At 37.6% G+C, this 27,123-nt stretch overlaps 1 protein-coding gene across 1 annotated transcript; it reads left to right on the forward strand.

Annotated features, from left to right (window-relative positions):
* Window positions 1-1,544: 1,544 nt before the first annotated feature.
* On the forward strand, window positions 1,545-25,686 carry gfra1b (gdnf family receptor alpha 1b). The gene is made up of 10 exons (XM_061028780.1): window positions 1,545-2,117; window positions 2,467-2,775; window positions 3,591-3,674; window positions 14,122-14,300; window positions 14,550-14,722; window positions 15,517-15,626; window positions 18,095-18,229; window positions 20,475-20,674; window positions 22,972-23,019; window positions 23,895-25,686. Exons 1-10 carry the CDS (start codon window positions 2,078-2,080, stop codon window positions 24,042-24,044), a joined length of 1,428 nt encoding a protein of 475 aa, XP_060884763.1. The 5' UTR covers window positions 1,545-2,077; the 3' UTR covers window positions 24,045-25,686.
* The last annotated feature ends 1,437 nt before the right edge of the window (window positions 25,687-27,123 follow it).

Below are 27,123 nucleotides of genomic sequence, written 5' to 3' on the forward strand. Positions count from 1 at the left end.
AAAATGCCCAATTCTGAAACAACATACTTTACACTGATACCTGCAACAATAAACATTTGTCCTATTTAAATAGACTATAACAGATCCTAGCAGAATTGAAGAAAGAAATGTCTGTTGCAGTACAGCTTTTCATTGTTTCCACACTGGTCATTAACAGAATTTTGATATACTGTATTGCAAGCCTTTGGACACAGATTTTCAAATAGTAGACAGTATAAATGTAAATGCCTCAGTTATTGCCCAACAGCAGTGTACGGCAGTCTATGCATCTTCCACAATTTTTAAGCTTCAAACAAGCAACTTTTTCTACAAGAAATCCATTCCTTTTCATCTTTCCAAATCAGTAGCGTGGAGAGCATGCTGCTCTGTGCTGCCGCCATGGATGTATTATTGCTGTAACCATTATATAGTTTAATACAGACAAAAGAGAGCTGACTTAGGTGTAATTTATCACATGGTGGTGGGATACAACGACTCATTGGTGATAGTAGCCAATTGATATTTTAGTCAGATTTAACTAAATGTAAGTATTTTGGCCATTTAGAGCTGGCCTAGCAGTATCAATGAAGTCTAGCATATGTTAGGCTTCAGTCTAATGGAGCAGCTTCAGTGTTTTGCCATGCAGGGTTGGTAGTATAAGCCTAGAGTTGTTAAAAATGACATTTTAATCATTTCATATCACACTGAAAATAGATTTGTACACCAGTGAATGAATCAGAAATCATATCAGGAAGAAAGAAATGGTACTGGAACTTTCTGAGACACAAAGTAAAGTCTACAAATTAAGTTTCAAGTACAAAACAAGATTTGATTAAACAATGTATACTTGAAGTAAAAAGTGGCCATGTTTTTATTGGCATCTTTGGAGCAGACTGTCTGTACATTAAAGCTCAAGGTCCCAGGTCACTGTAATGGATTGAGTGCTGCTGTCTCATTTCTCTCACTGCTCTTACCATTCAACTTGGAAAAACAAACTTTGATGGAAAAAGTTCTGTCAACAGTTATTACTTTTTGGATGTAATTTCAGATAAAGACGCAATATGGCTTTGCTTCTTCCCAATTTGACTTTCCATTTATGATATTCAATGTGAGGGATTGAATTACCTTGAAAGCTGCAAAAGACAGTCGCAGGCTAACCACACCTCTACATTAAAGTACTGCAGACTAATATTAGTTTCCATACATACTGAAGAGCTGCGCTGAGAGGAGGGTGCCTTAAAGTGTCTTAAGTGAGATACTGAGACACTTAAAAATCGCTGCAATTGGGCTGCTGGTTGTGAGAAAGATTATGAAAGTTAGCTTCTCATGATGCAGGGACTTTAGTTATCATAAATATGTAATAAGTTATCATAATTGTGAAATTCCCACTGAGTTAATCAGTGAAATGTATACGGCTGAAATGTTCTTTCAGTTGTTACCTGCTCGCCGCTGGGGATCAATTTGTCAAGACTGTTTGTGAGCAGTTCGGTTGTAGAGGTCTTTAGTGTTATTGCATACGTAGCTGCATGACGTCACGCCCTCGCACGCGCCGCACCTCGAGCGGTTCAGTGTTTGATCAGAGTGGAGAACGGTCCGGATCAAACGGCGGTGTTTTTATTGTCTTTGCACCTGTGAAACGGAATGTAATCTCACAGCTTTTGGGAATGCTGATTTTTTTTTTTTAAAAAGCGCTCTTAGTCTCTTTTCAGATTTAATGGACATTTTGAAGTAAATTAATTATTGATTAGGTTGGTTTCAAGAGTTGTAATGCGCCTGTAAAGTTTTGGATCTGCCACACCCGGTGTTGTCCGAGTGACGGAGCAGCAGGGCAGACTCAGGAGTGGAAATGTGTCTCACTTGTGTTTCCTGACCGTCAAAAAATACAATCCTAAACTCCGGCTGGAGGCTCGCACGGTTTTGGTTTATAACTGGACTCAGGTGGAGACTTAACGATGTTCACTATTGGATACACAGGATGCTTCCACACGTCTCGCACGACGTGCCAGCAGAAGGACAGCGGATGTCTGTGAAGTTCGCTTGACATTTTCTCTTAATCCCCCGAAGACCCTCTTTAAAGCTTTTATCTCCTTAAAGCGCCATGATTTTAATAACTTTTGTGTTTATATTGTCCTTCCCGGGTAAGTGATGCTTTTATCTGTTGAATTGTTCTGTCAAAGCTTCAATGTTTATTTTATTTTTTTAAAATGCACCTGTTTCTGTATGAGGCAGTGGCAGTAAAGAAAGGCGCACCCCTTTTTTAAAAAAAAGATGTTAATTTGTTTTATTTGTTAGCCTACTAATTGGTTAGGCACACAATATGCCTTCATAAAGTTTTACTAATCTTCGTGTTTTCATTCAACAATACTCTCGGTGAGTCAGGTGTAACAATCTTCAATTATTACACCTGACTGATCGTTAGCCTGTTGTTGTGCGTAAAACATTAGTTTCCATCGTGAAGACAAATATATGTGACTTCCTCCTTCCCAGACTCCGTGTTCACCTTGAGGGGTGACAGCACCTCTCCCTCCCGCTCCCCTCGTCTGGACTGCGTGAAGGCCAGCGAACAGTGTCTGAAGGAGTACAGCTGCAGCACCAAATACCGGACCATGAGGCAGTGCGTGGCCGGGAGGGAGAGCAACTTCAGCGCGGTGACCGGACCCGAGGCGCAGGGCGAGTGCCGCAGCGCTATAGACTCCATGAAGCAGAGCCAGCTGAACAACTGCAGGTGTAGGAGAGGCATGAAGAAGGAGAAGAACTGCCTCAGGATCTTCTGGAGCATATTCCAGAGTTTACAGGGTATGCACTTACTCACAGCAAACGACACATTATCATGAGTCTTACTACTGAATAAACTCACTGAAAAAGTACATGTGCCTGAACATTTGATATCTATATTGGCTTATGTGAAGATAGAGATTATTGTAGTTTATTCTAACAAATTGGACCTCAGGTTATCATTTATTTATAGGCCTTAATTTGTAGTTTATGAAACAATATTAATATAAGCATGTTGATATGATTAATAGATATTTTGGTATCAGTACCAGAATTAGTCTCCAATATTCTCTAAAGTTTGATATTGTGAAGCGTATTAGATATCAGTTATCAGGTGTTGGTGAGTAAGCCAGTGAGTATGACATTGCAGTATAATCAATTAGCTAAACAAATCCAATGGTCTCAGGTATATTTTCATGCAACAATAAAAATCCGAACAGTGTGGTGCACTGGTGCTAGAGAATCTAATGTTAATAGAAGCTAGCAAACAATTAGTAATCAGTGTTTCTCAACCAACAAGACTAAAAGATTGCATAACTGGTGGAGTATTGGATATCACCCAGTACTAATATCTGAATTATTATAGGGAATAGTAAAGGGTAGAGGAATATAGCCTATCTGTAGTTGTCATTATTCACTTAGCCTACATGACAACAATTTCATATTTCCAAAATACCAACTCATAAATGTAAGATGAGTCATTACCAAGTATTGTCAAGTATCGTTTCCATCACTTTCGTGCAAAAATGGTCCTTGTGAAAAACATTTTAACTCTCTAGATATGTTTCCACTAAAAATGAAAGAACTTTTGTTGAATGTCTTTCTCCTCCATACAGCTAATGATTTGCTGGAATACTCTCCATATGAGCCAGTCAATAGTCGCCTCTCAGATATCTTTCGCCTGGCCCCCATCATAGCTGGTAAGTGTTTTTTTTTTTTTACATTCCTCTGCTTAAAGTTCGGACAGTTTGCAATGTTAAGTAACGCTATACTCAGAGCCATTATTTCTCTGTTTGTGCCTTAAACCCAGCTTAAGTCACCACATCACTGCTGCGTATCCGTCACTGTTTGACAACCGCTCTTTTTCTATCGCCGTCTGGTTTCAGGCTGCAGCTTTCAACACCCATTATCCATCACAAAAGCTTTTATCTGCCACTGTGACCCAAGCGTACACAAAGCAGAGTCATTTAGTGTGTTTCACTTTCAGCTCTCTAAGCAGTGATGAGAGGTCTGCATGGTTGGTTTTTTTTCACTGTCACATGCTGCAAGTAGCATTTATGTGCTAGTTTTGAATTAATCATCAGTTTTAAGAGAAGAGCCTGTGTTGTTTGAGTTTGCCAGACTGAAAACTTGAATTGAAAAAGAGGAAAAGTGGAGAAGAGATGTTGCTCAGTGTTGGTTGTTCACGTCCTCAAATGTCAAAGGAGTGCAGGTGGATCTGGGAGCATACACCTATCTGCTGAGATCAAACACACTCACATACATGCATCTGTTTTCCGTTGAAAAGCACTGATAGAACAAAGGAGTGTGTGTGTGTGTGTGTGTGTGTGTGTGTGTGTGTGTGTGTGTGTGTGTGTGTGTGTGTGTGTGTGTGTGTGTGTGTGTGTGTGTGTGTGAGAGAGACAAGTGCAGATCTCTGGTGCTCTTCTATGTTGGGCTCTTTTGGGCGTTTGCACCAATGGCAAGCAACCATTTCAGTGGAAAAATGGTCATTTGATTCCCTCCCTCTCTCTCCCTCTCTCTCTCTCTCTCTCTCTCTCTCTCTCTCCCTCTCTCTGTCTCTCCTTGGCTCTAGCTGTGATTGAATCCACTTAGCGTATCACAGTGGCTCTGCTCCACATTGGATGACATAATGCTTAGCTGTATTTCAAATGGAGGGTGGATGAATTTATTAAGATTGGGAATTCTGTCTCGTACATGAATAGTTCAAATGTAGTGTAGAGGTAGGTGTAGCCATGCAAGACTAAGAAGATTTGGAGGAAAATTTAAATTTCAAAAACTGGTGAAGGATTAATGAGGATTTCATACAATGGGAAACTAAATAGACTTTATTAAAGTGTCTTGAAATGTTCATTTAATTTTTTAACTTCAAAATCCTTTGCTTGATGTGGCTCAGATGAGACAGAACATCCGACCGAACAAATGTGACACATTTTCATCTTTATTAAGATATAGCCTATTTAAATCTAATCTGCTGCTAATGTGCTCCTTTATCAAAGTCAGTGGCTCAGAACATGGAGACATTAGAGCTTTACTTTTTCTACTATTTCATTAGAATATATCAACTATGGTCATGCATTGGAATGCAGCTCAAGCTGAGTGGCCAGTTGAATACATAACAGTGTGTAAACAGCTGAAGGGGCTCTAAGAAAAGTAAATCACTTAATGGCTTAGGTATCAGGAATCCATTTGCCATAAGTGACCTCATTCCTGTCTGCGGCTAAGCCGGGCTTCAGGCGATCCACAGTGTAAAATAACATACATGTGAGCCACTATAGGATCCATAACATATCCCGGGGGTGACTTCAAGACATGATGCTTACCAGTCTGAATGTCTGACGATCAATGCTTGTTATTCTATACGTTTTATCCATTTTATATCCAATAATATCATCAAATTACATCTCATTCATAGCTTCATAGCAATCAAGCAGTTTACTTGCACACTGGCAGTAAGTGTGCATGTTTTTGTTCAAGTCTTCCTTTTCTATAGCCATGACTGGTTTCTAGTACTTCTGTGCGACTGCCGACACAGTGAGGTTTTAAGATAAATGCTAATGCGAGGTTACCATCTTGTATTTGCTAATATAGGCTAATTAGCATTATAACAAATTCTGCAGAGGCGGGTGAGAACATCATTAGTTTTCTAAGTATTTCTCCAAATTACCAGCCAGATTTACATATGTTGTTGAATGCCACACTAGATTAAAAACAAGACATCAAACATTTTCCTGATTCCTCAGAGAGACATTTAGTCCTAAACAAACAGTACTAAATAATTATATATGTGAACACACACATATAATCAAATCAGTGTTAATGGAATGCCTCATTAAATCAAATTACTGCATTTTTAACCAACTGCTGTTGTGTTATAGGATTTATGTTCATACTGATTTTGATAATTCAACAAATGTCAAAATATTTAATTCAAACCAAAATCTCGTCCTGCTGGTGGCCCTTGAGCCCCTCTTTCAAACTAGACTAATAGTATGACTCCTCACTGTTTTGAAACGACCTTCGTTAAATCTCTTTTCTTGATTCATGGCTGCTACAGAAAGCTTCACATTAGATGTATTTATTACATAATTAATTAGAACTGAAAGGCGAGACAGCCAAGCCAATAAGTGCCAGAAAATAGTCTTGAGGAACAGCTTAAATTAAATGCTGCGTCATTTATAAATCAATGGACAAGTGCCTTTCAGAAATGCAATTAAATGCCAGTATGCAGACTGAGGAGCTGTGGGACAACGTCACTGCCATTAACAGAAGTAAAACAGAACTTTTGTTAATCATTAAGAAGCCAAAGTCTTTAGAAATGCCACTGTTCTTCAAGATGTTCCTGCAGTTTGATTATTGGTTTTTTGAAATACCAAAAAGTTAGGAAAGGTTATGTCTGCTGTTCCCACCAAATCCAACCTCCTCATAACGTTAACTATTTTATAAGATGTATTTTTGGACTGTTGTGCTTTTATTTATAGGACAGAGGATAGAGTATGGTTGAAGCACATTGTATCATCAGAAATATTGTCTAGTCATGATTTGGATTTTTTCTTTTTAAATATTCAATAATTGATTAGTCAGAATTTAATGAATATTCAAAAATTGAGAAGTGCAATATTTTTTCATAAAGGACCATGATTCAGTAGGAAAAATAAATTACAATCAAAAACAATTATTTTGTTCCCCTGACTCAAGGAGGCGGTTTGCATATTGGTTTGCTCCAAATGTATCTGCAGGTGACAAATTACTGTATTTTTTATTCCATGTCAAATTGTTTTCCATTTCAGAATTTCAAACTTCTGAAGTTTTTCAAAAGCCTTCAAGTTTGTTCTTCGACTTGCATGTAAGCAGCCACTCTCAGAGAAAATATTACTGGCTCGACCACTGAGCCCAGTTGAAATCCCCCCACCCCCCAGCATAGCTCATCAGTAGTCTTGCAGAGAATCAAGCCGCTGAAGAAGAGATGAAGCTTGGCATGATGATTTTCCATTGCAAGCACCTCGAGAATAATTCAGTAGGTCTAGTGGCCTGAAGCAACATATTCATTCTCTGTACTCTTTGTCCTCTGCCCCCTGGCCTCGCTGATGTGAACAGTGCATTTATGAGCAAACTGCTGCAGAAGAACATCAAAGTGGCCATCAGCAGAAGAAACACTTTTAATCTGTTGATCCTTTTTACACTAGACTGCTTTCGGCCATATCTGTGGATCATCTGCAGGCATTTCCTCTCCTTTGTTTTCGCTCTTGTGCCCCTCTGTAACCGCAGAATAACACTGTTTATTCCAACTGAGTTGACCAGAAGCAGCTCTGAACACAATAACAGCCATAAAATGGGGATTAGATGTTTTAATGTCACTTAGCTGTTGAGTAATCAAATATTCAAACTACAAAGTCAAACAAACAGAGTATAGCCGATTAATTAACAAGAATTCTGCGTACGACAGAATATCATATTCTTCAAACTTTAAGCATAATGCATTTGTTCCACTACTATGTTCACCTCTGTACAACTCAACTGAAATGTGGTGAACAACAACGTGATGAACAAAAGCAAAGTGTCATTAGAAGCCCTTCTACAAACATGAATATTACAATTATTTTGATTTAGAGAATTGCATCTCAGTAGGTCACTTCCATCACTAGACTGAATTCAGCCCAAACAATTTCAGCAGGCATTACATTAGTATACAATTTGAAGTTCACTTTGTTGCACTACCATGCCGTTGCAAGTCAAGGGGTAGCTCTGACAGTGGAAGATCAGGTTATCACTGTTATTACAATTATGGAGGCTAGATTCTAGGGCTGGGACAATATGCTTTTTTGCCGATTCGATTTTATCCCCATACCTGGGTGCCAATTCAATTAAAATTGGGATTCTAAGGTATTGCAATACACTGTATTGAGATTAGATAGGAACGATTTTTGCGATTTTCTTTTCCTTTGAACAGTCTTTCCTTTGCAATAGTCCAGACAGTATATCATGTGTAATACTTCCAAGAACCCTGCGCATCAGTCTTTGCTTTTTACCTGGACAACGAGTCCTGCTCCATCCAGTCGATGATTGATGGCTTGAAGCAGCGACATCAGAACATTACTGAACAGTACGGGGTTGCCACACTGCTGATTTTTCTCCCTCTTCATTGGGAACAGATCTGCAAAAATAATAAACAGACTTACGGAGCATGCAAGCTAACCGCTTTTAACTCTGGGCTAATGCGATTTCTTTTACTCACCCCTACTAGATCCCCATCTCCTCTTGTAAAAGTGCACTTTGCCATTACATTAATCCAACACTCACTGCAAGCTGTGAGTTTAAGAGGCAAATGTCAAACCAAGTTTAATAAAAGGCAATGTAAATATATAGTATGCCAAACATTTAAAGAATTCTGCTATGATTAAAGCAATAGGTAAGTAAATAAATATCAAGCCAAGCCCCATTGTTAGGAGCATAGTTAGGTGTGGGGTTGTGATGAGGTGGTAGGCCCTCAAATGTTGAGCTGTGATTTACATGAAAAGTTGTTGTTTTTTAACCAAATGTAGTGATGACAAGCTTTGCAGGAAGTCTATTGGATAAGCAACCATGAGCGAATGTCACTGAGCTCTTACTACCACATTATTTTTCAAGAACACACACCCACAGTCACTCACATGTTGACTAACTGCCAGCACTGCACCTGACACATGTGAATCTTAGTGGAAGATGATGGCTCAGTAAAGCGGCTTGGAGAGCAGAAATTCCTCAACAAGATGAGTTTACCTGATGGATATGCCATGACAAGCTGTGTGCAGAGAACCCAGTGGATATGTTACCATGAGTGATGTAGGCAACGGCTAATCACGGCTTTGAGACATGTAAATAAAATGCTGTGGGCTGTAGGTGATGTGGGATAATGTTGTTAGTCAGGCGTGGAAATATTTGGTGTGAGGACATCCTGCAGACAAACACATGCAAGTATGCATACACATACACATTCATACTGTGTGCAATACTGCCCCCTAAATCACCTTGCACGCATGTCAATGCTACGACAGGCACAGTGTCACAATTAAGTAATTTGTCAACATCAGAGTTTCCATACATTACTTAAATTGATTTATACAGGTATATAAACAGCAGAGAGAAGTAAAAAATTAGGAGGACAGAGTAGTGGATGATAAGCAGTAGAAGGCAGAGTGCTGGAATTGAACCCCTGGCCACTGCGGCAGGTCTTAATCCTATTTTGTTTTATGGCTTCCAACCACGCTCTCTCCACGTTAGCTAACCTTCAGATCTAAAGATGTTAACTTAAACCGTGGTGAACTTTAAAAAAATATATAAAAATCTGTTTCAAAGGAAAATGTTTCCTTGTCACTTTGTGGTTAAAATGTTCAAGTATGAAAACTTCCTCAGGCCACCATCCATCAATAATGTAATTTTCAGTTGGTATTTTTATTCTCAGTGTAACATCACTAAGTAGTAGACAGACACTGGCGATGCAGAGAGTACTGTTTTGATGAATAAAGGATAAACCACTGTCTGGAGAATCAAATAAAATAAAGGGATTGCTGGTTCGTTTGCAGCAAAGTGAGATTTTGCTAATTACATGGCTGCAGTTAATAAATGGGTCTTGGGTCTGGTCATAAATATTGAGACGCTGGAAGGGATTTAGTGATGCTGGCAGAGAGCCTGATAGAAGGCAGGGTGCCATACAAAGACTGGGCAGTGACCACTACTGTTGTCTTTCCATTATGGGATGACAAAGAGGGCACTTAGTGGAAGGATAACTTTGGAAGGATTAAACAAAGCAGTGACACATTGTGAAGGAGGGTTTTGGACAATCGCCTACAGGATACAGAGACTGAAGGTTTTTAACTTCGTGAATTCAGAGGGCGATAAAATAGTGCAGAATCAGGACAAGTTACCATCAATAATAAATCAATATTAATAGGTTTTAATTAAAAAAAGGAGTAATCACATGTTTTTAACTAAACAGGATTAAACAGCAAAAAAGGGTCTGGAACCCTAATCATCTTATTATACTTCATAGAACCTTAACTTCACCTGATTTTTGCACTACACGAAAAATACTGGATATCTTGATTGAGCTTATGCTTATTTCATGAGCTTTAAATGCATGTGTCCTCTAGATGTCCATCCGCACTCTGGCTCTTGAGATTTGGTTGAGCAACTCATCTGTTTTACTTCACTGATACTGTACAGAGGGATTTTCATGTAGGACACAGATTAAGGGCATGAACACATTTTCCTTATTTCAAACATTGCCTTACATTCAGAGAAAAAGAAAATTGTTTGCTTGAACATTGCTTTGAAGAACATTATTATCCATATGGGAAATATACTATACAGAGGCATGTTTTTAAGTACAATCTGTACCATTTTTCGCACTACCTCCATGTTAATGGTAGCAGTGGAACAGGAAATTCTGCTCCTATTGCTCTTTATTTCAGAGATGATTGGTCAACCAATGACTGCATCAGGGACATACATAGGATTGCACAATCTGATAAATGAGGATCATGAGGTTCTCTGTATGTCCTTGATAGCAAACATGCTGCAATTTAACATAAGTTGAAGGAAAAAGGTTTTTCTTTTTGATTCATGCCACATAAATAAAAGAAAGACATTTGTAAAAACACATATTGGCAGCTTTACAATAGAGAAGTTCTTGCATTCCCAGTACTAATTTACAAAGCTTCCCAGGATGCAATAATTAGCCTCCTCTTTGACAGTCATATTTAACCCCACCTGGCTGGCAGGTTTTCAAAAGGTCTTTTGTATCAACCTATTGGAGGTCAAAGGGTCAGATTCCAGTGTGTGCTACACCGTCTTGTTATATGGTCTTCGTCAATAGCAACATTGTGTACTTGCTCAGGGCTTGAAATTTGAGAAGGCTTCTTAGCAAAGATTAGGTGTTTCCTAAGACTGTATGTGTTTTTATGAGTACGGTATTTGTTAAGCAGATATATAGGTTTACTTGTTATGCACTGCAAGGTCAATAATAATAATAATACCACAAGAAACTTAAATAATGTTACATGAAATTAAATGTTGTTTTGTTTTTTGTTTTGCCCCCAGTAGCACACACTCACTGCAGGAGGTAGTTTAATTTTACTTCTTGTACCTACAGTGCAAGCTACGTCACGCCAGCACAAGCTAACCACTGGTGTTTGGAACCTGCCTGCTCACCTCTCTGCTTTTTCCCGTTCTGTTTCTACGTCCATCATATATGACTCGTATCCAATCGCTGAATTGTATTTACTCCTAAACTTACCTGTGCACTGTCATTGGCTGAGGGAAACACATCGGCCAACTAAAGAAAAACTCTAACAAATAATGTTTGTTTTAAATCGTATGTTCAGTGTAAACAACTGAATTTCACTAAGACCTGTGATGCTAATTTATGACATCATGACATTCTTGTGGGAACACTTGCATGATGTTATTCCATAACTAAAGTTCTCTTCAGCACGACTAAATGTGGTCATAAGTATTTTGAAAAGTGGTGTACAATAGATTACTCCAGAAACAAAAAGCATAACCCTACACTTAGCTGATTACATGCAGAAAAGATTGTTTCCCCTCATTGGGTGTTTCGTCTATATATAGTCACGCTTTGAACTACAGCTTCAACTTTCTTACTCACTAATGGCTCGCACCATCTGACATGCGTGTAAGCGTAAAACACAAGTATACAACCATGTTTTTAATTTTTTTAAAAACACTTTCCAAAATGTGATAGAAAATAAAGGTTAGCATTGTTCTTAGTGAAACAATAATTGAGGTAACACTGTCACACCTTTGGCCTGAAGGCTACAAACAGCCACGGGAGGATCACAGCCCACATCTTGAGGCACTTGTCAGATGTAAGTAATGGGTTCTGTAATATGTGATTAACCCAAGGTTCAAGAATGTATTCAGATTTAATCACAGCTCATTCTGTGGTGCATGAAAGAGAGAAGCGAGCTTCAATTCCACCTCAAAAGGCAGAATTACACAATTCACTCGTCCGTGCCGAAGCTGAGGATACAGTTTGTTACCGGGCAGAAGTCAGTCAAGCAGAAAGGACTTTAAGTACAACAAATGAGAAAACGGAGAAGTGAGATTCATTGTGTTTGCCACACAATGCTTTTAGTTAGATGGAAGGAATAAGGCATGCTGTCAGGATGGAAGCAAAGATGGGTGTGGTCCTCAACGAAAATCAGAGAAGGTAAAATGCTCTGAATGTAATCAGATGTTTGCTCTTTGTAAACCAAAGGCAAACAAAATCAACTTCAAGTTATGAGTAGGTCTATCATACAAAAAGTGAAAGGCATTCTGCTTGGTAATGCTTTCACTATTCTCATCTTTTTTAACTAAGCTGATGTGCTCTTTATGACTGCACCTAAAAAGTGTCTACAACAGTTGAAAAATGTATTGTGCTTTAAATTATGTAACTGGAGTTGTCAATCTTTCTCACCACTTTTCTGTTTTTACTATTGCTAAAATGCCATCTCTGTATGTCATGTCAGTATTTACACAATTCTATCGACACGTCTCCTTGGTCTGTTTTTGTTATCTATCTGTGTAAATACAAGTCATATGTTTTGCTCTCTAAATGTGTGTCCCCAAAGGAAGAACACAATAAGGAATAATAAAGGACCTTAAACTGTTAGATTACTGTGGAGGAAATTAACAGAAATCCTTGCATACCAGTATCAATTTAACGCTCTGACACTACATGAAATGAAGTACTGGAAAGTGTTTCAGTCAATGCATGGATGTGATACCACATCCCCCAATCTTCTACTTTCAATTGAATTATAATTTCATGATAACAGAGCAGAGTTTGATGTTAAATTTCCATGCAGAAGTTACAAAATGGTGTATATTTGAAGGGTTTGTACGTTTGTGTAATTGGAAGAGATGGTCAGTCTGTTTGTTGTATCTTTAGCTTTCTGTTGGATATTTAATCATAAATGAAGGCTTTAATGAGGTCTGAGCAGGGGATCTGATAATAATCTGAACTGCACCCTTTCTACACAAAATACAATGCTCAAACGTGTAACGGTAGCAACTGGAGCAACAAAGTGGAGCAATCACTCAATAATGACCCCTAACTAAAATTAAAGTGGATTTCCACACGACTTACATCATGTTTTGTTTGCAGATAAAAACATGATTGAGTTCAAGAGGGTTCAGTGCTCTCAGGCTATTTAGTTATATAATGCAATTTTAGTGTCAAACTGAGGAAACTGGGTTTATTATATGAAATATCTAATGGACATTTGTTTGACAGTGTGTTAAGCTTTGTTTTGGCTATGACCCTGTGAGAAATACTCACTTCTCTTTGTTTTGCTTTATCAACATAATAGAGGCACAACAGCTTTAATCTACCTTCCTCACTTACATAACAAAGGCTTTTAGTCGGCCTGAGAGATGCAGAGGACTTGGGATAGAATTGGAAATGTGAAGTTAATCTTGAAAACTGTTTTTCTGGACAAAGATGCTTCAAGATCTAATAAACCACTCAGAAGATAACTACAGTGCTGCCACTATTTAATGAACTGTAATTTGTTTATCCAATAAAGATCAGCCAAAAAGTTTTTGATCAATCCGTTAGCTGTTGTTTTAAAGGAATATCAAACATTTGCTGGTCCAATTTCTTAAAAAAAAACATGAATTAAGTTTAAGTAATTTACAATAGTACATGGTTTTAACTTTTTAGGACATTTTAGAGACTCAACTTTTTACATTTTACAGACTTAAAAGTTCATAGATTTATGTTAAATAACAAGCAGATTGAAAGATAATGAAATGCTACAATACGCATAAGTACATTTTATTTCTATGGTTCAAAATCCCAAATTTTGATTGTCTAAGAGGCTTTGAAATGATGGTGGAAATTAGGTTTATGAATGAATAATAAAGATAATTAAATATCCCTTTAAGAAATTGTAAAGGAGTGGACGGTACTTCCCCATGATGCTCGTCTCTGTTTTTCATCACATATGCTTCAAATTATCTCTTAATATATGTTCCATCTGATTCACTCTCAACTGTGTATATTTAAGTGCAGATCATTTATTCAACTCTTACATCTGCAGGCAAGCAATAAATGTTACATGAGTAAACATTACATGATGTGCCTCTGCTCTCTTTTTTTAGCTGAGTCTGCATCCACAAAGGAGAACAACTGTCTGAAGGCTGCCAAGGCGTGTAACCTGAATGACACATGTAAGAAATACCGCTCAGCTTACATCAACCCCTGTACCAGCAGGGTGTCTGCCTCAGAGGTCTGTAACAAGCGGAAGTGCCACAAAGCCCTGCGACAGTTCTTCGACAAGGTAATTATTCTGAGCATTATTTGCAGCTCTTATTTTGTATGTTTTGTTTGTTTTTTGCTCCTTAAAATGCAGAAGCAGTTGCCAAATGACAAATGACACATTTCTGTCCAAATGTTTTACAGAGTCTCTTTCTATTTAATGTAATATTTCTAGTCAGAATTGTCACTATTTTGTCCAATGTGCAAACAAGGAAAATGAGAGTTTGGAAGACATCAATCAATTGTGTGTTTTTCTCTCTCCAAAATAAAGGTTCCAACCAAGTACAGCTACGGGATGCTGTTTTGTTCCTGTCCATTGGGGGATCAGACAGCATGTGCTGAACGCAGACGACAAACAATTGTACCCATCTGCTCCTATGAGGATAAAGACAAACCGAACTGTCTGTCTCTTCAGAACACTTGCAAGACTAACTACATCTGCAGGTAAGAAGCCTAAGAGAGCCAATGTAATTATGTCATGTATGCAGTCCAATTTTCTATCTACTTGTGTTGTTTTCTCTGTCACAGACAATATAATTAAACATCTGAGATTTTAACGTCCAACTTCAGTTGCTAAAAATAAAAAAAGAGTAGAAATAATAATGACTTTACTCCTCTCTTGTCCTCACAGTGAGAAAGCAATTTCCATTTCTATGCAGCCTGTATCACCTGCAGAGAGAGATATTGTAGTAATTCATACAATGTATTTCAAGAAACAGTTCCTTATGTTTAAACTGAAAAGTGAACATTCATTGTCTTAATGGACAGAAAATTGCCAGCCTAACTTTAAATCATCAGTTCAGAACCTGATCATAGAGTAGTTACACATACAAGCTGCTAGAGAAACTTTATACAGTAAATTATAGCATACTTTACAGGTCAAGAAGCAAAAAAAAAAGGTGGGGGTGTCATGGAATAGCGGCAAGGTCCCGCCCCATGTGGGGAGGCTTTAGTCGTTCAAGCAGACAGCCCGGGTTCAAATCCAACATGCCCCCAAAATAAAAAATAAAAAAATAAGAATGTCCAAATAAAAAATAGTTCTTTATTCACTGGAGTTTTTTGCCATTGACTTTCACCTTCAAACCTCAAAAGCTGCTTTTAAAGAGAGTTTGTAAACTAGGAGCAAAAAAAATAGGCAACAGACAACGTTATGCAAACTTTGCCCTAAAATGGGAATATGATCAAGTAACATTATCAGGAAAACTTGCATCTCTAATTTGTATCCGTGTCATTTTTAGGTCAAGACTGGCAGACTTTATCAGCGCCTGTCAGCCTGAACCTCGCTCAATATCCGGCTGTTTAAGGGAGAACTATGCTGACTGTCTGCTCTCCTACTCAGGTCTTATTGGTAAGTTGTATAGAAACACTTTAAATTTGCCAAATGAAATATATTGCTGTAGCTGGATCTAAAGCTGGATTCTCATGGCATCTATCATGAATTGCTTGGTGCCTGTGTTGTTGCCCAATGCACCAGTCCGAGCCTGGTATCAGATATTGATCCAATATTGACATCGAGTACCGTGACAATGGACTGATCCATCAGGCTGATCTATATAATTCAGTTGTATGCCTTCTGTAATAATGGCAAGCCCGTGAATGTACTACGGCTCTGTCATCCCATGCTCTGGTAGGCCTGTGCACTTTGCTAGGCAAAGCCAAAATTAGTATGCGGGAGTGACAACAAAGGCTGAGCAGTTTCAATGTATTTTACACTTGTTATGCCAGAAACTTTTACTGTAATATCAGGAAAGCTAATGGTGGTAGAGTGACAAGTTTAATTAAAGAAAGAAGCAACATAACACTTTGAACCATAGTACAGTTTGCCATCACATATTTTTCAGAGTGAGCTCTGCCTGGCCTCTACAGGTACATATGGAAACACTTATCAGAGGAGTAAACGCCATAAGCTCCACTACAGATACCTGGAGTTTTTGTTGTTTTTGTTGTTTTCCCATTTTCAGGTTCCACAGTAGTCTGTTTGGAAGTTCCATGTCTCACATTGCGGTGCTACAAGTTAAAACTCCAGCGGCTCACACACCAGCAACTTGATTTTAGCTGCCATCAAGAAAATTCTAAATCAGTTGCCTTAATTGCATGACATTTTCAGAGACAGTACAAGCAACATGTAACAAGGGTGCACTCGCTGTGACAGCAGGGGGTGAATGATGCTATTCCAAGACAGATTACAAGGCAAACTGAAATAACAATTTAGAACAGTTTATAAATGTCTATGTCCGGTCTGGTCCTCACAGTGAGGAATACAGGTTTATTAATGTATGACTAGTATCAGATTGGTACTCAGTAACAGCAGATACCCAAAGCCCAGGTATTAGAGCAACATCGGAAGCTATAAGTTGGATCAACGCATCACTTCTGCTCAATCTTGGAAATCTAATCAGATGAGCATGCAAGGCCAGAAAATAAGAAAATGTCCTGTGGTTATAGAGAAAGCTCACAAGGAATGAAAAGAATACAAATCCAGAAAATAACTTGCCAATCAATCTTCAAGGAATCAAACTAGTTTGTTTTCTCATCCTGATTGTTCTCGCGTTTTCTTCCTCTTTATGAAAAGTTTTTGTTTGATTGGTTAAAAGTGACGCTTTAATCAGGTTTCTGTTTTCCTGATACAAAAGGTTACAGAAAAGTATTGTAAAAGTGTTATAAGAGGATTCTTTTTCCTTCACATCAAAATAGAAAAATAAAGCCAGTTCATCTTTTTTTTCTGCAACACGGTCACTCTAGAGCCACTCTAGGCCTTCTTCATTCATAACAGGTTTGGATCATTACCATGGCGACTCAGTTATACTTGTTAAAGAGCTTATTAAAGACAACACTCTTAGTGGTGTTGTACTATAAGTAAAACATAACAGTCCTTAAACTATAAGCACACCAATGTCCTAATGTAAGATTTGATAAGTTGACAGTGACTATTTTTATCTAAACTTTTAGTATCGACAGTTTTGCACCCTAGCTGGTACATTAAATTACATTTTTTTATTTTGTTTACATAAAAATGACACTACTCACTCTGCCATTTGTGTCTCTCAAATGTATTCCCTGTTGCAAATGATTTGTATATAAGCATGGTTTTAAAGCAGTACGACTGATATTACAATCAATTTAGAGGGTCTTACGAGCAAGCCAGAAAACTTGATGTCTCTGTAGCAGAGCGAATGGCACCATATCTACTTGACAGACACACAAATTGGATTCTCTCGGGTTCACATGACACAGGTAATACATCAGAGCACTGTACAGAAATACTGCTTCTTCGTGCAGTCTTTCCTCAATCAGCAGGTTTCATTATGTGGAAAGAGAAAATGATGTCCCGCTAAGTTTTAGTAATGAGATTTGAATGCCAGGCAACAGTGATCACTGGCAAACTCAACAGGCAGACATTATAATCTACGGTATAGTGTTCACATTGTGCTTCACAGGTTACACCCTCTAAAAAAAAAAAAAAACAATAATATCCCTGTATTCAAAATCACACCACATGCCACATCGCTTAAACCCAAACAACTCATTACATATAGTTTTAGAGAAGTGTTTGACTTGTGAAGTGGAGAACCATTACCCCACATGATTGATATTTTTTAGCCTTTTTTTTAAGTGGCTTTAATGATGGTTTTGCTCCAATCCTTATTTTAATCTTCAGTGGTACACAGTTTAACTTCCGTGTTGGTTTTCCATCTGGCTGTAACTATTACCTTATTACCTCACTTCCAGAAATGAAACTATGTTTTAAAGGGCTTCAACTACGGCAATGAGGCTACAGTTTCAATGATTAACAATAGTTTTTCTTTTACACTGCAGGTACGGTGATGACACCAAATTATGAGCGATCACTTGGTATAAGTCTGTCACCATGGTGCGACTGCAGCAGCAGCGGGAACAGCAAACCAGACTGTGAAAGATTTTCAGAGTTTTTCACCAACAATCGATGCCTACGTGAGTTCCCATTCTCAGCCATCAATCAGAACTACATTTCCAGCTGAACCTTTAATATTGTTTACTGCATCGGTTCCCCCACCTGGAGGGTTGCGAGGCTGTGATTGCTTTGAGGTTGTCAAAATTACATTTGCACTTGTGAACTAAAACAATGATAAAAAAACACTTCATGGAAACTCTCATCAAAGTCTGTCGATAAACTGTGTAAAAAAAGACATCTTTCCTCACTCTACTTAGTCAGCCACACTGGTGATTCAGGTTTTTGACAGCAATGTATCAATTTTTGTGTGTGGGTCCAAACAGGGGCTCAGCATTTCTCAGGTACAAGGCAGTGAACCTGAGATGAAAAAGTTTGGGAACCATTAGTTAGCTAAAGGGTCAGGGTTTTGATGCTTAAATAAAAAGCATCCTTTTTTCAAGCCCAGCGCAGTTTCAGTAGATGGCTGTTTTGTCATGAGCCTGGATTTGCCCGAGATTTCTGCATCTCAAAAGGCCATTTTTTCTTGCCATTGTAACTTTTGCTAAAATGTTGCTAAAGTGTTACACTCATGATGGATTAAGCTGGGTCTTTGTAATATAACAATAAGTAAGGTCAATGAGTGAGGTCTTTTTACCCGCTCTTTTGTTATATAAAATAACAAAGAGTATAGTGAATTGGTGCTATACAAATAAAGATTGACTGATTGATTGATTGATTGATTGATTGATTGATTGATTGATTGACTGATTGATTGATTGATTGATTGATTGATTGATTGATTGATTGATTGCTTGCTTCACAGCACTACCATATATTTTAAGACTGCCAATTACAACTTCTTGAGCAAAAGAAAGACTTATTTCAGGTAAATTAGTGTGTGACCAAAGCTAACAACAGCAATGCTACGCATGTTGACAGTTAAACATTGGCAAAATATAAAGTGTCAGAAAACACACATCTTAGGGCTATTGTGCAGTTGATACAATATGATACACTTTATTCCCCCCGTGGGGAAATTTGTGCTTCAAACCTTCAGCTGCTTCCACAGTAGAACCAGCAAATAAAATCAATAGAAACAAACACAATCCACATGTAAACAGACAAGCAGATACCAATGCAAAAAAAAAAAAAACACAACAACATATTACACATTACCCATATTGATTTAATGTCAGAAACATTCAAACAAGTAACAGTTGCTAAAATAAGCTTTTCTCAGCTTGTTTCTAGATGCTTAGTTTGTGTTAGGTAAAGATCCCAGAAATACTCCTTTTTTTTTCTTTTTTTTTTAATCACACTGTTGTCGGAGGGGTATTTAGTACCTGCCAATTCTCAAATGTATATTTTTATGTGTTGGACTCACTTTAAAGAAGGAAAAAAATATTAAATAAACCAGATGTATTGTCTAGATACCTTTTAGCTTGAGACAGGGATTGTATCTGATGGTTATACTTTGACTGTTTTATAGAATATATATCATCAACTTTTTTTATTACTTATTATATTCTTCCATGATTTCCTAAATAAAAGAAAAAATGCATAGTACTGCTCAAAATAGAGCAATTCAACTGAATTGCTTTCATTCTAATTGCTCTGACAGTAATTTAGTGTGATAAATCGGTTTTACTATAAATAAGGCTGGATCAATACAGAAATTAATTCTAAACATCTTTCTATCAAGTTCATGAAAAAGGTGTATTAGATTAATTGAGAGACAAAGAATGATAAAATGACATTAGGTAAATTGTTTTTGAAGTTTTCTTCTGCCAAGCAGTCACAGAGTTCAGTACCACTTTGTGAATCATAGCTATTATCAGCAGACACACTGCTTTTACACTGCTTTTACACTGCTCTTCAGAAAAGGTCAATTCATTTCTTTTTCCCAGCCAATTATCTGAAGTATCAATTATGAGCAGCTTTTAGCTAGACTCCGACAAATGTTTCGGGCCATGCTTCTCGTAATTCTTTCAAAGAAAAGGACAGAAGACATCTGCTAGCTGGTTGAACATGTAGCCTTTTTCAAATAAACAGTAGTCAAAGGGCATTCTGTTGAACAGTGCTTATAAGATGAAACTATACCGGTCTGCACTTGAATATAAGTCATAATATTAGTGATTATTGTACATATTATCCAACACACTATTTTCTCATTTGGGCAATTTTTTGCTCTTTTACATTCATAGAGTCATAGTCAAACATCAGCGTCTTGCGCCATACATACAGTATCACGAGTGCCCCTCACTAATACACTTAATATTGTTGCAGGTAATGCCATCCAGGCATTTGGCAATGGTACTGATGTTGGAGTATGGCAACCCCAACCCCCAATCCAACCGACTGTACTAGAGCCGGGCATCACTCGGAAGGGGAAACATGGAACCAGTAATGCACTGGATGCTCTGACAGATGTGACCAAACTGGGACTTCATGGAGACTCACTCTATCACATCTGTGGGACCTTACAGGTAAAGTTTTAAAATATGTGAAGCCATCTGACTTACAACACTGTATTATACTTAAAAAAAAAATGGAATTCATGCCTTAGAAAATAGGAAAGAAGGAGTTTATGCAACATTGTCCAAATGGTAAAGGGTAGGTTATTTTGTTCAATTTATAGTTCCCACGATCTCAATAAGGGATACTTTGGGTGTTCATGTGTGAAACCAAGGAGAATTACCTTCAGTTTTTACAAAAAGTACATGTCTCAGAGCAGTAGTTAATTTGCAGTTCGTGTTCTTGTCTACAAACGAAAACATTTTGTGGTTTTTATTAAAAAATAAAGACTTAATCTTCCCCCACAAGAACAAATCTTTTGATGAATGTCAGATTTTTGTCATGTTTTGTAGCCATCAGAACCAGTGCAAAACTTGTAAAAGAAAGTTAAAAATGCCAACATCCAGGTAGAGATCTATTCCCAGCTTCTGTCTGAGTGTCAGAAGTCTGCCTCTGTCACCTTGAGGGATCAGGAAAGGTTTTATGACGGCATGAGCAGAATCCCCCCTCCTGGGCAGAAAGATGAGACGTCAGTGTGGAGTCAGAGTCTCCTAAGCTGTCATGTCAAAGCTAATTGGTTGCCACAGTAACATCAGAAATGGCCCACAGGGGTAGAGCGTCTGCCGCCGTGGGTGTTTGTCAGTGTGTGTGTGTGTGTGTGTGTGTGTGTGTGTGTGTGTGTGTGTGTGTGTGTGTGTGTGTGTGCAGGAACACAGAATCTTTGTAAAGAAAGTACCACATTTCAGATCCCACAGTTTGAGGTTTACTTGAATCCATGTCAGCTTCTGATCAAAAACACAGATGCTAATGCCGTTTAACGCCTTAAAACACAAACTTCATGCAATCGTAGATTAACCATTTTCGGTTCATTTTTCATCTACTTTTTAAAAGGCCATAGTTAAGTGTTTGTAATCTATAATCTGAAGCACCTGTACACTACTAGCACTCAGAAAATCTAAATCTGAACAAGATTGAGCAATCGCCATCTGTTAAAGAGGACTGCTCCACAATCCATCTGTTAAAGAGGACTGCTCCACAGCTCCATAATAAAAACAATAATTTGACCTTGGCGTGACATTGTTACATTATCTACAACAGAGGTTATATTTTTCCAACTCATTCTGACACTTTTCTTGGACTTTATTTTGCAAAAATGTCTGATATGACTTTAAAACATGCCACCAGAAAGGTTCATAATAGTAGGAGATAATGACATGCAAATTGATACCAGTTGTGAAATATCAAATGCAATTGTAGAAAATAATTTTCATGTGCTAATTTTGACATTTAACATCATAAAAAGTGTGTTTTCTTGAATTTGTTAACAGAGATTTCAGGTGCTTTGGTACCTTTAAGCTTTAAACCACATTTCAGACCTCTACTATTCTCCTTAAATAAATCATAGAGGGCTGTACTGTATTTTTAAATGAGATAATATCACTAAGTTTAAGCCAGACACTCTATCATATTGTCTTTAAATAGCGATAATATGATATATGACCCTCCAGGAGGAAAGACCTCCTATAGACCTCCCAGCAATTAATCATTCTTCTCCACAATATTCCTTCATACAATTTCTACTTAAGCATTGCGTGCAGTGTTTTATTATACTCCCAAACCACTGTAGAGTCACTTTATCATTTTCTCTGCTCCATCTCTGTATCTGTTAGTGTGTATTTGTTTGTATGTGTGTGTGTGTGTGTGTGTGTGTGTGTGTGTGTGTGTGTACAAAATAAATGTGTGTGGGTATTTTTATTTGTGGCTGAAAAGGTTTGGAGCAATCGGAGAAAAGTTTTCACGTCAAAGTGTCATAACCTTGAAATGGCACACACATCGGACCTCACACAGAGAAACTTTTACACAAACACTTTCACTGTACACATCTTGCTCAAGGAGAATCATTATACAAAGAGGTTCATGCGGGTCTAATCTTTGGGAATTGGAGGGCACTGAAAGTATTACCATAAATCTTATTGTGTTTATATTTTGCTGCAGTGCTGGGGAGTGCAGTGGGAGTATTGTTTGATGCAGTAAAGATTTAGCTTCACCTATTTTTACTTTAAAACTATGCCCTTACTTTGGTCACAATTGAACTCTCAGGCCAAGTTTATTCCTTAATTGTACTACTTTAAGATAAGCCAATGAAACTTAATGTCAAAGGGCATTTTTCACAAGCATCACTCAGCCGATGAACTTAAATGAAAGACACACACAATCACAGAAAAAATAAAATTCTTCTGTTCTGAATCATCTTGTGTATTTCTTCCAGGCTCAAAAACTGGTGTCAAACGTCACAGTGGATACTTCTCTTTGTGTGGTAAGAACGTTTTAATTCTGTACATTTGTAACAAATTAAGAACAACACTACAAACATACTGTATCTCATAGCATTTCTGTATGGCTGACAACTGAACTATTAAATAGAATATTGAAGGTGAATTAATTGGAATTTCCAGCCCATTCACCACCAGGCCTCACTCAAAATTTGTAAGAAATGCCACCACCTGCCCTAAGCTGTTGGTACCCGCAGTGGATCTGCTGCAAGACCAAATGACAACAATAAATGTGCAATATATAGGGCTAGGCGATAAGGACCAAAAATCATGCTTCAGTTTTTTTGTGTCGCAATATTATATCGTCTCATGGCCCCAAGAATCAATATTTTTTAATATAATATTTTAGATTTTAATTTTTAACTGCTGAATGAGCTTGACTCACATTCTGTAGAAATAAAAAGACTGAAGTGAGATGAAAAGACTGAGAATGTTTTCTTATTTGACAAAACATTTCTTAGTGTAGTGGACATAATATGCAGTTAAAAAGCTTAATCGCAATATATTGTATCGCAAAATGTTAAAAATTGCAATGGAATCATATCATGATAATTTTGTATCGTGGGAGCTCTGGTGATTCCCACCCCTATTACATATCTCGATATTTCTTTCTGTAAAGAAATAACATAACACAACATAAACTATATTGATATAAACAACATCGTCTTACCCTATATCTTTATGAAACTATAATGACATGTTTTCTCTTTTTCTTTATAGTCATTTAGTTATGAATATTGTATTTCTTTGAATTTCAACTTAAACCCCCCCCAGGAAGAGGGAAAAAACATTTCCAAAAAATCATTTGTTGTGAATGTCCTACTCTTTTAACACTAACCATTTTTGTATTTTCCCTCAGAACCATCATCTTGATGAGTCTATAGACTCTAATGCCATCGCTCGAAGCTCAGCAGCGGAACACATCTTGCTTCACTCCCCCAGCATCTTGGCACTGGCCTTTGCTTTAACACCAATAGTATTACAGCTTGAAGGTTTCCAGCTTTTGTAGGATCTGAGGACTTTCATGGATCAACACTCTAATCTCCAGAAGCGATTCAACTCTCTTAATTTCCACGTTTGCTAAAGTGTGACACTTCTTCTTGAAATGGAAATGAGAAAGAGAGGCCGATGAGAGAGCACCAAAATCAAAGACAACAGTGGATATAACCTGAGGAGATCATGTTGACTAAAAACAGACCTGCTGAAGCTATTGCTAAGATATCAACTCATTTGCCTTCCATGCCTGGTGGGGGCAATTTGGTGACTTCAAGAACATGATTCACACTTGGAAACACTCTTGGAGTTGAACCATGTGATCTGATAAGCATTAGCATAAATTCCCTTCTTTGGAATGAGTGTGATCAGTGCACGTTTCAACGAGTGGACTGCCAATGTGCTGAATGGCGTTTGGAGGATAAAGCAGATCATTGTCTGCGTAACTGTGCTGCCAACAAACTTTAGTTCAAAAAACTGAAAAGTGTGGATCTTGAAGTGTTGCTCTACAAAAGATGCTACAGTTTTCAGAAAATAAGTAATAGGATTCATCACACATGTCAACAGCCCTTGCATTTGTCAGAATATCTTCAAAGGTAAAATAAATATGCCGCAACAAAGTAACAGTAAAAAAAAAAAAACATGTTCCGTACTAAGTATACGTCAGTTTTGTATATAAACTTGATTGTTATGGTGGTCTGTGGTTTTATCACATCACCTCCAAAAGGACATTTTGTACATATGATAGATAATGTGACACTCTATGACGTTAGGCTGCCGCTAGTTTGTAACATATTGTGTGTAATGTTTTTGAGAGTCTATGTTAGTATTCAAGTGACTGAATTCTGTCAGTCTCACTCAGTGTAGCTATGATTTAAAATATGTGATTGGGTATGATCCTTTACTCCTGTGGTTACAGATTTGACTTTATCGTGTGGTTATATTTGGATTGCATTGGCTGAGGCTATCTTAAAGCAGTATTTTAGTGAGGGGTATCAAACTTAGGGGTTAAGGGTTTTTTTCTAGCAGCAGTTGAAAAGTTAGATGAAGGTTGAGACTTCATCTATTTGTTTTTCATTTGTCACTTTATTTCTTTCTTTTGGGAGAGAGCAAAAGGACAGGGGTTTTATTTTTTTCTTAAAGGATGTGTACATACCCACAAGTAAAGAAAACGCCAAAAGATAAAAGCCAGTAGATGTTAATTGCTAGTAATCACCGCAGATGCAAATGGGGTAAAAACATGAAAACACTTATTATGAAGATTAATCTACAATTATCAGAGACATTAAAGAATGTACAACATTATGACAATGGACAGTGAAAACTTGTTTTGAATCAATGACACTTTTTAAGTGTCAAAAGTGTCTGTTTAAACCCCCCCTTGTATGAAACCTCCAGACATCTTAACTCAAGTTGTGATGATGCACTGTCCTTATGGATCGCAGATCAGATTTGTTTTTGTTGTTATGAAAAGGGTCAAAAAAAGTTTTGGCAGAAAATATTACTTCCGTGTTTATCTAGACAAAAAAACTGTCATTAACTTGAAGACATCTGACAAAGCACACAGCCTTTATGTGCAAGTGAACATAAAAACACTTTAAAATTAGACATCTGTTCAGTGTTTGCCAAACAGCTGAAATAAACATGATGAACAGTGAGTCGTCCTATTTTTTACTGTCAAAAACTAAAAATGCATTCTACTTTTAAGTGGTGTAATTATTTTTTCTCCAATGCTATATAATCTGCTGTTTTAGCAAATATAAGGGATTAGAAAATAGTACCTGGCATACAGACTCCATTGTCAGTCAGATCGCATCAGTCCCAGTGCGGAATGACACTGGAGGACAAGGACACAGCCAATAAAAGGACAGACTGCTCAGTGGACAGGAGACGGGGGGGGGGGGGGGGGGGGGGGACAAGTCTCACACAAGAAAATGGCTCACCTGTTTTGGCACAGTGATGGAATGCTTGACCTAGCAAGTGAGTGAGATTTATTAGACGTGTCAGAGAACTGAAAGGGCCAAAATATCCTCCTCATGTTATGCATGAGATGGAAATGACGAGTGTCCGTTCTAGTCGATAAAGAAGGGAAGTATAATGATTGGAGAGATTCTAACTCAGTTGGGACTATATCAAATAATGCTTTTCAGAAAATGTTTAGGAAAGGAAATCTGCTAAATTTCCATTAATAATCTTATCAATATCACACAAGGGGGAGTATTGTTAGTCTAAATAGACTCAGCACGGCTTTGATTCAGTCATACTTTTTATTATGTTCATATATCTGTTTCTTTGTAGTCTGATGACGGAGTCTGCTTTGGTGGCATGTTTGACTTTAAGGTGACAGCTTGATCAATCTAGACAAAGACTGTTTGCTGTAATGTTAAATAAAAGTCTTCAGACTACTTCAGACAGACAAGTATACAGCTTAAAGTCAGAGTGCTGTTGTGAATGCTTCTTGTCAAAGAACACGGATTCGTCCATATCAACTATTGTATACTTCTTGGTATGGTGGCTGCTGTAGTGATTTTTTTTGTGCTGGGAGTGGCTAAACACAGAGCCTTTCTATGTTCTTTTTGCTCAAATATGACCCAAAGGTATACTCACAGTGATGTTTTTACTATATTAGAGCAGACCACTGTCCACTCTGTCGTGATGCTCTGTTAAATGTTATGCAGAGAATCTTTAGGCTGTTGTAAGTGTTGGACAAAATATATGACTTTCTCTAAAAAAAAAAAAAAAAAAAAAAAGCGACATAACTAATATTCTTCAGTTAGACCCATACTGGACGATAACTGTAATGTACTGGAAAAATCCTGGCTGCAATCTAAACTAAGCACAAAGTCTGCAAATTAGGGGAAAGCGATTGAATCGAAAATGTTCTGTTTTATGTGAGATTGTATGCTGGGATAAATCTTGAGTAAGACTAAAAGGTGAAGTGTTCTAGAAAGCCAATGCTCTTTGTAGTGAGCTTTACTTTTTTTTTTATAAATTCAGACTAGCATTTTCCCTTTCTATATAGTTGTGTAAGCTTACTGGCTGCTGGCTAGAGCTTAAAATCAGCAGACTGATGTGAGGTGCATCCATCCTCTTAT

This window comes from Labrus mixtus, chromosome 21, assembly GCF_963584025.1.
Source record: "Labrus mixtus chromosome 21, fLabMix1.1, whole genome shotgun sequence".
NCBI lineage: Eukaryota > Metazoa > Chordata > Actinopteri > Labriformes > Labridae > Labrus > Labrus mixtus.